The sequence below is a fragment of the Tamandua tetradactyla genome, chromosome 7 (genome assembly GCF_023851605.1).
Source record: "Tamandua tetradactyla isolate mTamTet1 chromosome 7, mTamTet1.pri, whole genome shotgun sequence".
NCBI lineage: Eukaryota > Metazoa > Chordata > Mammalia > Pilosa > Myrmecophagidae > Tamandua > Tamandua tetradactyla.
This window is the reverse complement of record NC_135333.1, coordinates 115454183-115466063: the sequence shown is the minus strand read 5'-3', so window position 1 is coordinate 115466063 and position 11881 is coordinate 115454183. Positions and strand designations below refer to the sequence as shown.

At 54.1% G+C, this 11881-nt stretch overlaps 1 protein-coding gene across 1 annotated transcript; it reads right to left on the bottom strand.

The window, feature by feature from the left end:
• Positions 1–7710: 7710 nt before the first annotated feature.
• HOXC5 (homeobox C5) lies at positions 7711–10062 on the bottom strand. Its single transcript, XM_077168002.1, has 2 exons — positions 8852–10062; positions 7711–8127 (listed from the first exon to the last, which is right to left on the bottom strand). Exons 1-2 carry the CDS (start codon positions 9303–9305, stop codon positions 7913–7915), a joined length of 669 nt encoding a protein of 222 aa, XP_077024117.1. The 5' UTR covers positions 9306–10062; the 3' UTR covers positions 7711–7912.
• Positions 10063–11881: the final 1819 nt, after the last annotated feature.

Below are 11881 nucleotides of genomic sequence, written 5' to 3'. Positions count from 1 at the left end.
CACCTCCCTCCCTCAGGGTCTTTCTATTTCCCTTTTACTCCTTAGGGAAGTGAGAGAGAAATGGATCCCAGAGTTCTGTAGGATCAAAGACAAAGAAATCTCTATCACTCAAGGTTCCTTTGCCCAGATTAGATTCTTGCAATTCCTGGGGCTCCTGGGATCCCACTGAAGCAGTGAGGGAGATATTATCAGAACAGAAGCATCACTCTAGGTTACAGGCACCTAATAAACAGAGGGAAGGGTGGACAGGATATGACTTTCTTGGCCCTCTAGCAGGTCTTCCTTAAATTGAATCCCTAACCCAAAAGGCACTAGTTGGGGTCCTACCAGATCGTCTCCTTTTGTCCACCTTAGAGGACTTCAGTTTCACAAAGGAAAAGACTCAAGTGTATACTTATCTCCCCAACAAAAGAAAACACAGAATTGAAGCCTAGAATGATGATGTTTCAGCATTCCTCCTTCAAAAATTCAGTCCAATGCAATTACACATGGTGAAAGAGAGTCCAAGAGAAAAGAAAGTTTACTTGGCTATTAGGAGGGGTTGATTCACTCTGATAAAATTTCTTCCCAGTGTGTCAAACAGCAGATCTCCTCCTGTCTTTCTTTCCCCACCCCAGTGTGAGCAGAGGTCCACATTGCAGATAAGCGTTGGTCTCACCCAATAGTACCACACCATCCACTGAGGAAAAATAAGTGTGTGCATGCTTTAATTCTAACTCCTAAAGAGGTGAAGTGAAGCAATGGTGATTGAAGGTGACTTGGGAAGTGGGAGTCAATGGTTTCTAAAAAGAACTGCCCTCTCTCTGGCTTCCTATCTTGATCCTTCTGACTTGCCGTGTAGCATTGTGCTCAAGCCAGCCCCATCCAGAAGATCACAAGCAGGTGGGTGTTGACAAGCAAGCTTAGACTGGGCTATTCTTCCCACCCTACATCCCTGATGTCCCAAAGGAGAGTTTGGTGGTCTGGATGGCACAGCAGATTGGAACTTCTGCCCCTCAGTCAATTCTCCAGAGGGCAGAAGACCAGGAGAAACAGGGAAGGGAGAGGAACCCAATCTGAAAATTTATCCTGGAACAAACCCCTGAGACAAGGGGGGTGTGTGGTGTGGGGAGATCTGGACCCAGGAGTGTGTTGGCTTCAGACCCAGCCCAGGTGTTTGGGAAACACAAATACTTCTGTCATACATGCAGACTATGTACCAGTAGACGCTCTAGCTCAGAAACAGTTTCTCACCCATTGCTTGTTCTGACCTGACCTACGTAAACACAAACACTGAGCTCCACATCTTCAGTGGCTATGTCCTATGACAGCAATTGACCAGTACACAGGAGTCTCTGCATTTAGTTTATTATTATTATCATCACTATTATGTTGTTAAACAAATGGAAAAGAAAGGGGCTTAAACAGATCCATCAACTGTTTAATATGGGGGGTGTCCTGTTTCTCTACACACTCCCTTTTCTAGAACCTTCCTCTTAAATGGCTCAAAGTTATCCAACAAAGAGGTGCCACACACAACTTTCAAAAAGTCTCCACACCTTTACTCCCTTCCTCAACCATACCTGGGACAGTGCCATTAACCTACTGTCTCCTGGAAGAATTTCAGAAAGATAAGTCAAAAGGAGTCTGTGCTAACCTCCCAACCTGCCCTTTGAGGATCAGACCAGAATGACAACTTGTAAAGGGTAACTGCATAAAGTAGTAATCAGTCAGAATTTGCATTCAGGGCTGGAGTTCATATCTACACCTGCTCTATAGTCTTAATAGAGTTCACACCCATAAAGCCCACAGAATTTAATAAAATCATGCTGGGGAACACGGGAATAATACAGAGGTTACCCCCACAACTTCCAACCCCTGTACAACTGAGATTCATCTAGAGATATAACTTTGCCAAAACCGAAGGACACACACCGAAGACTGCTCAGAACCGGCTCAGGGACAGAGGGAGGGGGCCGGAGGAACGTTCTCAGCATCACTCCTCCTCTCTGCATCTGACATTGGGCAGACCCGGGAGCTAAGGGGAGTGGCGGGGAAGGGGGAGGGAGAAGGGCGGAGGGGAAGAGCTAGACCGTGCGGAGACACAACTACTTTTCGCTGATTGGTTTGTGGGGGCCATGTGACCCTGCTTAGCTCATACCTGATTGGTTATTTGACCCCTTCTTAGGATTAAAGACCTAGGAACAAAATTAAAAGCTTTCCGGGTTACTGGGGCACAGTGGCACCTGATTGACAGCCCCATCACCCACCCCCACCGCCAGCCCCCCCCCCCCCTCCCGCTCTGAGAGACCCGAAGTTATGGCGCGAGGACCGGGGTGGAAAACCAAAAACCTCATGCTCCATTTCTATCTGTTCTGCTTCCAGGTGGAACTGTCAAAACAGTACAAAACTGGCCAAGGCAAATTATTTGAGGGGAAGGAGGATCTGTTACCGGACCGGGCTGGCGGTGGTGGTATTTAAGTGGCCCTTTAAGCCTACCGGACAGAAAAGGGGGCGAGGAAATCATTGAACCCCCCCCAAGATACATTATGTAAATCTATAAAACAGAAGCACCCACAGGCATACACTGCTCTACATGGAAAGGAAGGGAATGGAAATGAGATTATGTGGCCAGGAATCCAGGAAGGACTCTTGCCTGAGTGTGACTTTGGCCCTGGTCAAATTCTTAGTTAATGACAATTGGATTTACTCCCTAGGGTCGGAGGCGGGCAAAGAATCAAATTAGAGCCCGAGGGAAACTCCTGGGGGTGGTGATGGGGGTCGAAAAGGGCGGGTAATGGGGAAAGGTAGGTTTGAGAGTTAACTCTTCTTATGGGTTACCAGGGCGAGGGGAATGAGGGTGGGGAAAAATCAGTTGGCATTCTAGCTTTTCCCGGGAAATAAAGGTATCTGGAGGGGCTGTGGGGAGGCTGAGTCGTGGCGCAGGGCGGAGGCCGCTACAGCGTGGCTTGGGGCTGTGGCTCAGGCTCCCCGTGTCTTTGGGCCTCTGTCCCTTTTCCCCCTTCCAGGAGTCTCTGCATTGGCCCAGGGTCTGCTCAGACCCTTGCGTGGGAGGGATGAAGCTAACAGCATCCCCTCCTCACCCTGCAACCTCACCTTTCCCCGAAAGGACTGCCCAGAGCCCCTCATACTCCAAATCGGCCCCTCCCCCTCCGGGACGGCGCAGACCCAGCTCGGTGCCTCTGCTCTCCTCTCCCTAACTGCTGCCTGCTCCGGGAGTCGCCCTCCAAGGGCCAGCCCATCCGCCTCCCTGCTGTGGAACCCCTTGCGATTCTAGCAGCATCAAAGAGCCTGTGTTCACCTGTTGTCCTTTTCCTGCCATAGCTGGCGGAGACACACGGGAAGGGAACGCAGCACTCGCAGGTGGGGAGGACACGTGCCTCCCGTGCCCCACACCTCTGCTACTCCTTCCAAGAAACCTGAAGGAACCCTCAGCCGGAGGATTGGCTGCAGAACACAATGTCCAGCTTTGGCCTTGCTGGCTTAACCCTTCTATCCTAAGTGGTCACTCTCTCCTGGGAGCCCAGGGTTTCCCAGGCCAGCCTAGCAAAGAAGTTGCTCCCATTCATCCAACACTCATTATATAACTCCACGCACACAGCGAACCTCTAGGCCTCCTGGGGCCTAGTCAGAACCCAGGCAAAAGCAAGGGAAGCCAGGAAAGGCCCTAGCAGCTACAGGGAGGAGGAAGCACAACACCACCTCGGCCCCAGACAAAGATCCCAGGCTACAGAGACAGGGACAACAACCCACCCAGGCCTGGAGGGAAGGGGGGAGGGGCTGCTTCAGGACCCCTGGACTCAACCCAGCCCATCATCTTCAAGATGTTTCTGCCTGTCCAAGCAGCAGACTTCAGGCTCAGAATTCCTAAAGCCCTCCTTCCCTGCCTGCCTGCCCTCCTTGGACTCTGCGCCACAGGCCAAGGCCTGAAATGGCCCCCTCCCTGGATGGGGCGGGGACGGGTGGTAGGGGAGCAGAGGCACTTTGTGCTAGTGCCTAGAGTTTACACACTCCTACAAACACCAAACACCCACCCGTCTCTGATGCCGGTTTCCTCTCAACTGGGGCCTCTCTCTACCCAGTTAACTTGTAGCGGGAGGGAATGAGGTGTGTAGGCGGAGGGCAGGTTTGGGGAGGCAAGGCCCCCAGCCCCCTTTTACCTCCCAGTGGCTTCTTGTCTTCTTCCACCACCGTCTTCCTTCCTTTCCTCCTTTTCCTTCAACCTGCACCCCACTTGGGGTGACTGGGGAGACCTTCTTCCCCTCTCCTTAATGAGAAGGAACTGCTTTCTATCATGGAAAGGGTAGGGGGGAGGTTGGTAAACGGGTCAGAGAGACAGGGAAAAAAAAATTAACTTACAGCTTTCGCCTGGGATTCATTTGCGAAGATGTAACCTCTCTCACCATCATCCTCAGCGCCGTAATCCCCTCTAACTGCCAGGCCCTCTGTCCTAGCATTAAACCTCACCAGCAGCTGCGTGGCTGGACAGTTAAGATTATATATGATGTAAATATATTGTGGGTTTGTCAGCTCTCCCTACACCATAAAACTTGGTTTAATGACATCACGTGGTCCCCCAAGAGCCACTCACGGGCTTGCCTTCAGGCCATTCACATAAATAACCTCCAAAAGTTTCAAACTCCTAAATTCACATAGAAGCTGTGCGTATTTCTCTAATGCTCAGTTACACTAAAAAGCCCTTGCGCTGCTCCTTTGCCCCACCCCCACACCCCCCTTGCAGGGTGGGGAGGGGGGAGAGGGTGGATCCTTATTTATTTATTTATTTACTTACTTATTTCCATAAGGACCTGTCGCCTTCCAGGTCGTGTTGATATTTTTTTCCTCCTATTTTTTTCCTCCTCTCTCCTCTAATTGCTCAGAGTGGGCCGTGTCCCCCTCTTTCCACTCCCCGGGGAAGGTAAGTCATGCTTCTTCCCCTTCTTTCTTGCTGCCAGAGTGGGGGTGGGGGTTCCAGGGTGAAGTGGAGAGAGAAGCTCCATGGTCTGTCTCTGTTTGGGACCCAGAAGCCCTGCCACCAACTCGCCCAGAGCGACGCCAAACCCTGGTATTTGGAGACTGTGCCAGGAGGCTGGCTGGTGGAGGGGTGGGGGGAACCATCCCAGGCCTTGAAATAGAAGCCTCTGTTCAGGGAGAGAGCAAGGGTCTGGGCCCTATCCACCCCCTCTGCAGCGCGGGGGAGTAGGATTGAAGCAGCTGGCTCGGTTGCCCACGCTGACGCGGCTGAAGCAGAGGCTGGGGCCTCAGCACAGGCCTGCAGACTGTAACAGGAGTGGGGGAAGCTTGGCAGGCACTGCTGCAGCTACCCAAGCCTAGCCAAGTTGAGGCAGTCCTTTGGCTTCTCCGGGGAGGAGGCAGTCAGGATACAGGGGGCTGGGTGCATCCTGCCAGGCAGGTCTGAGTACCATTGTCCCCACCCCTGGCAAGGCCCTAGGTTCTCCCCCTGGGGCAGTCTGTCCCCAGGGGAGGAAGCGCAGGGCCTCGACAGGGTGGGCTGCTGGGGAGGGTGAGCGCGAGCGACGTGGCCTCTTTCTTAGTTAACTGTTACCCATTGGAGACGCCAGTGCTTCTCCGCGCTTCACCGCTCACCCAATAGTTTTACTCAGCATGGAGAAAAAATTAAAGTAACTCCCTGAAGAAAATTACACATTTTATTTCAGCGAGGGAGAGAGGGAGGAGTTGGTGCTGGGCGGGGCTGGGCTGGCTACTGTGTTCTTGCTGAGAAGAGCGTTCTAACCTGGCCTGAATGCAGCGTGAGGGGAAAGGTGGTGGCGCTGGGTGCAGTTCAACAAGCACTTGCCGAGACCTCCTACATGCCAGGCATGGTGTGAGGAGAAGCTCTTAGGTCTCTTTAAAAATGACAGACGGGTAGCTTAGGCAGTGGGATGCAGAGAAGTCAGTTCTTATAATAAATCCAAGGAGCATCAACATTAATAATCATAAATATTCCCCTTGGCCCTCCCCAGAGCCTCGCTGCTCCCTTTCCCTCTTGGCTGCTGAGGCAGCCCCCTAGGCCAGCTCCTGAATGCCTCCCCCCACCCCCACCCCCAGTGTGGGGGGCCTAGGCTTAGCTCCAGGAAATCACTATGTTAGGGGAGGTGGGAGAGGAAATGCAGTAAAGTTTTATGGACCCTTCCCACATTTGTTTCTCCGGTAAAGTGCTTCCTCCCCCACCCCATCCCCAGAGCCTGGAGCTGAGCAGAGCTAAGCAGGGCCTGGGACAGCCTCAGGCACCACCTGAATTAGCTGCCTTTAGCCCACCCTCCCCCTCCACACAAAGTCCCAGAGACTGAGATAAATGATGGCAAACAGACGTGACTCTGGCACTGGTCTATCCAGCTCCTTTCCCAGCTAATTGTCCAGCTGCCCAGGGCCCTAAAAGGTAGAGAAAAGGTCGGAACATTTCCTACCAAGCAGGTAGATGCTGCAGACTGCCTTCTTTGCAATCACCTTTCCTAGAACCTTAAAAACTGAGGCACATCTTATTCAACTCCCTCAGCACCCATGTACAAAAGCAGTACCAATTCCCTCTGGGGATCCTTCTGGGGCCAAAATGGGCCTGTAGGCAGGGCTCAGGCCTTCCCCGGTGTCCAGCAAGGCCCCTCAGGACCACCCAGCTCCAGGAGAGATCTCTGGAAGTCCAGAAGAGTCCAAGTCTGAGTACAGCAGAACTACCCGTCCCTGCACATCAGCTCTGGCATGGGTGGGGGTTGCTGCCAATCCATTGGCCCCAGATATGCCCAGCCAAGGGGACAATGAGGCGCAGAGGCCTGAATGCCTTTCACAGCCACAGCATGGACAAAACCGGAGCAGGAGGCTTGGGTGACCTCTCCTTTCCCCAGAGGCACTTCTGGGAGTCAGGGATCAGGAAGGTAGCTCAATTTCACCTCCCTCTCCTCCCTCTTGTTTGCAGCCCTTCTAGAAGCTCCTGATTTTTTATTTTTTTAAGGGGAGACACAAAGGCTGTAGAACCTTCCCCTAAATCTCACAGCCAGTTTAGACACTTTTACCCAATATATGCCCCAAACAGAGAGGAGGCACTGTACCTTCAGACCTGTCTTCTAATCGTCTTTATTTGATATGACAAAATATAGTTTCAGGAAGAACCCGGAGTCAATAAATAGTTGGGCAACAGTGATGGGGCAGGAGGGCACAGAAAGTCGTGGCAGGGACTACGGAGCAGCCAGGAGCCTCTAGGACCACTTGCTTGGGTCCAGTGACAGGGGACAGCTACTGGGCTGGGGCTGCGGGCCTAAGCGGGCATGCAGCGGTAGGGGCTGGGGAAGATTCCGGGGCTTTCCCAGGGAAAAGAAGGTTGGAGAGCACAGCGCAACCGAGGAGGGACCAGGCAGATGTTCAGTCATCTCCCCCCTTTTCATATGCAAATCATTAAAAAAAGAAATATGAGTTTTATCGCGACCACGGAGCACCCCGAATCTGGCGCTGGGCTCCACCAGGCTCAACCACTCTCTGGCCAGCCCGGGTCCGCCTGGCGAACCTAACCCGGAACAAAGGAGAGGGCAAGGCCAGGAGGGTCGGGGCAAGGGGCCTAGGACGCCAGGCCCACCTTGACTCGGCGGGCCGCGGTGGCGCTGGGAGCCGAGCGAGGCGGCCCAGGACAGGTTCCTTCAGGCGCCAGCTTGCAGTCTCGCCCTCTGGGGAGCCCCTGCGGAGCTCGTCCTGGGACCCGGGTACTGAGCAGAGCTGGGGAGAGACGGGGCAGTCCGCGGGAACCAGGGGTCGGTGGGAATGCGAAATGCCAAGGGAAAGCGCTTTTGTCTGTGAGGCCCGGGAGCAGGGTGCTCCAACCCCCGTCCCAAAATAGAGAGAGAGGAAAACGCAAAAGAAAGGCGCGGGGGCTGAAGCCAGCTCGGGGCACTCTCTGTGGGCCTCCCTAAAGAGCCTCTTTGCTTTTCATTTTGGAATCTTTCTTCCACTTCATCCTGCGGTTCTGGAACCAGATCTTGATTTGTCTCTCGTTGAGACACAAGTTGTTGGCGATCTCTATGCGCCTGCGGCGAGTGAGGTAGCGGTTAAAGTGGAATTCTTTCTCCAGTTCCAGAGTCTGATAGCGCGTGTAACTGGTTCGGGATCGCTTGCCATCCGTCTCTGGAACATAAAACCCCCCACCCCGAGCCAGGAAGGGGTGAATAGCGTGCAGCGCCCCAGGGCCCCCACCCTCATCCCGCGTCCCCCACCCGCGGCCTGGGGAGACTAGCGAGCGGGGCGTGACAGGCCCGGCTGGCCGCGGGGAGGTCCGACTCAGTCCAGCCCAGCTCAGCCCAGCCCGGGGAGAGGCACCTCCGCCCTGGCAGGAAACTTTCTGCCGTAGCCTTCACTCAGCAGCCGAAGGGGCTGAGGGGGGTGAGGGGGAGAGGGAGACCCAGGCTCGGACCGAACAATGAGCACCCTCGAGATCCGAGCACCGGGGACCCCCCTCCCGCCCCTCCCGAGTCTCTGGAATCCTCCGGAGCCGCGAGCGCCCGCCGAGCCGGCTCCACAGGGGAGGGAGGGAGGGAGGGAGCCGCGGGGGGATCCCCGCTCTGGAGCCCCGAGCTCCTCACCCCTTCAGATCCCTCTATTTTTTTAACTCCCTCCCTCTCCCCCAAAAATTGAATATTGCCTTTTATACACGTTTTGTTCCTATGATCCAATTATGTCGTCGTAAATTTGGGCGCACACAGCCTCTAAGCCTTTTAGTGGACAGTTTTACGAGCCATTGATGCCTGGATCGTAAAATTTATGGCCGCAGGTTTTTTTTTCTTTATTTGCCCCGCATGGCCTATAAAACCCAGGCGGACCCGAGCGCGCAAAATGAAGTCCTAAAGTTTACCGTGGCTCATGTGCAGTTTGGTCATCCACGGGTAAATCTGTGGCGGGGCCGGTGGCTGGCTCAGTCCGGCGGGCTGCCCTGTCTGCGCCTGCTCCTCTTTGATCTCCCCACTGCTCTTAGCTCGCTCCTCCAGCGCCGGGCGAGCCGCCTTCTGACTGTACATCCCGGGGTTCAGAGGAGCCGCTTCATCTCTGCCCAGAGCGTGTCCCGGAGCGGCCGCGGCGCTGCAGGCGGGGCGGTCGGGGTGAGCCCGGGGGTTGGCAGCCATGTCTACCCCGTGGAGAGAGTTGGAAGGCGCAGGCGGTGGGAAAGTGATGCTTAAGTCCAATCCGCCGTAGCAGTACCTGGATGCCTGCACCTCTGAGGCCGATCCATAGTTCCCACAAGTTTGCATGTTATAGGCAGGGATATTGGGGCTCTGCTTATAGAACGAATTGGCTACGTAGGAGCTCATGGCGGGGAGGGCCCAAAAAAAATTTCTGCACCCTTTTTGATTAAGGGTGATTTGTGACTCTTTGAAGTTGAGGGTTTTTTTGTTCTCCAAAGTGCACAATTTATAGGTGGAGATATCTCTTTCTTTATCCTATGCGCTCTTCCCAAATAAGGGAGCCTTAAATAGAGTCACGTGACTCGAGCGGCCACTCATAAATTTGGCTTGATGACCTCCGGGAGGTTAGTGATGGAAGCCGGCGAAACGCATCTTGATATGTTGGCAAAGCCCAACCGAGGGGGAGAGGGAGCAAGAGAGAGAAAGAGGGAAGAGGAAGAAGAAAAAAAAAGGTTCTTGGAATTGGGGGTAGCCGGGACAACGAGCCCACAGCGACACCTGGTGCCTACTTGGAGGAATTGCAGCCTAGCGGGCCGGGCTCGCCTTCCACCGACCGGATTTTCTGCCCTGTGGAGAAGCTGGCTGTTGCTGCAATAAACCCTTCTGAGTTGGTCTTTGAAATTATATCCAATTTTAAGAATAGAGGTGGTTTTATTTTAGGATTCTCAGGGGGGCTTCTCTAATGGGTGGTTCCATCCATTCCTCCCCCAGGACTTACCAGTATTCAAAAATGGCTGAGGGAAAGCGGTTTTAGGCACGGGTAGCCTCTGCCCAGGCTGGCGATCCAGGGAAGCTTATCTCAGGTTCCTTAAACTAAGGACAGAGATTCCTTCCCTGGAAGGCCTCAACACACCACAAGAGCTGTGGAGTTGCATAACCTCTGGAGAGGTAGACAGGATACCCAGGAGGAGGGGTCCTGGTGGGCAGAACTAGGTGGGGGGGGGGGGGGTATCATGACGCTGACAATGCTGGGGAGTCCCTGGGATGAGTTTGGAGATGAGGAGCCAGGTGGAGTTGAGCACACCTTCACTGAACTAGGCACTTCAGAGTGGCAACAAGACAATTTTCATTGTATGTGTGTGTAAAGAACCAGACACAATGGGCTGGAGGGCTGCTCTGCATCCCTCTGTATGACCTCAGTGGTAAATTTACCAGATATTTTGAATAGAAAATAAGATGTTATGTGAGGGCATGGGGAAGCAAGATTCAGGGCCTCCATGAATAGTATATGAGCACTGCAGAGGAAAAGGCCTGCTTTGTGCTCTTTGGGAAAAAGGCCTCTGGACTAGACTTTCCAAGGACCTGGACCTTGCTAGGGTTGCTCCAGGACTCCAGAAAGTCCACAGGAGAGCAATTTCTGAGCTCTTTTGAGAACCAGAGAGGACCCGGCTAGGTGGTGGCAGGGCAGGCGCCTGGGCAACCTGGGCAGCCAGTGGCCTGGGTCTCCGCAGCCATTCACCACTTTCCTCGAAACCTCTTTAAGCCCTAAGCCTTTTTCTTTCCTGCCTGCCTCTCCCCCAGGAAATCTCCGCCCCTGCCAGGAGAAGCCCACCCCTCCCAGCAGGCGGAGGTGCTGGAGGGGGCGCTGGTTCGGATCTGGAGGGCCTGGAAAACTCTAGCGGATTGTTTCCCTCCGGGAGACCCTCCTCACCACTCTCCGCCTAGGCCCACTCAGTTTTCTCTGTCTGGGCTTGGGGAGAGAAGGCCGGAGCTAGGAAAGGGTTAGGGGGCCGGTTGCGCTCCCCTCCCGCCTCATTTTAGGGGAGAAGGAAGAATGAGGAACTAGACTAGGGCGGGGGCTGTAAGGAAGGAGGAATTTTGTCCTGGCCACGTCAGGAGTCCCAGAGCAGACGAGAGCTCAGTTTCCAGGCTTTCTTTTTTCAAGATGTCCTTGAATGGTTCAATCCCTCCGAAGGGCTCGAATCCCGCGGTCTTCTCTTCGTCTCCGCACTCCGCCTCCGCCACGTTTCGCAACAGCCGCCTGGCGCGGGCCTGGGGCTGCTCACGCAGCGCCCCACCCGGCTCCGAAGAGTGGGCGGGGGCGACCCAGGGGCCTGGATAATGCTACTTTTTTTTCCTATGGGGGCTCCGGGTTCCGAAACCGAGGCCCCCAGGCCACCACTACCACAGACACAGGAAGAAAGGCCTGGGTAGGACTGAAGCCCAACCCGACTAAGCCAGGCTTTTTTTTCCCCCACCGAAATCCTATGCGGCCTCTTTTTTTTGCGGGGTGAGTGTGTTGCTCCGTATAGGGAGACCTGAGAGGCCTCCCAGCACCCCCCCCCCCCCCCAGCACGATCGCAGGAGAATAGGGAGGCCCGGGCTCGGCGCCCGGCGCCCGGGAAGGGCGAGCGCAGGGGGCTGGGGGCTTGCCGCGGCGGGCAGACGCGGGAGCGCGCCGGGCCTCCTCCAACTTTCATCCCGAGGCGGCAGGCGAGCGAATTAACAGAAATCCCGATATAAACTTTTAAAAATAATATCAGTTTTATTAAATATTCGAGAACGGATCCAGAGGTCGGATTTATACAGGAGGGTAACACGAGGGGATTTATTTTTTTATTTTTTTTTCTTCTACTGGCTAAACAAACGTCATTCACTTTTTTTCTCTTTTTGTAATTTTCCCTCTTTTTTTTTTTTCTTTTTAAGACGGGATCGGAACACTGACGGTGCTAAACATAAATATAAATACAGAGATCACAAAT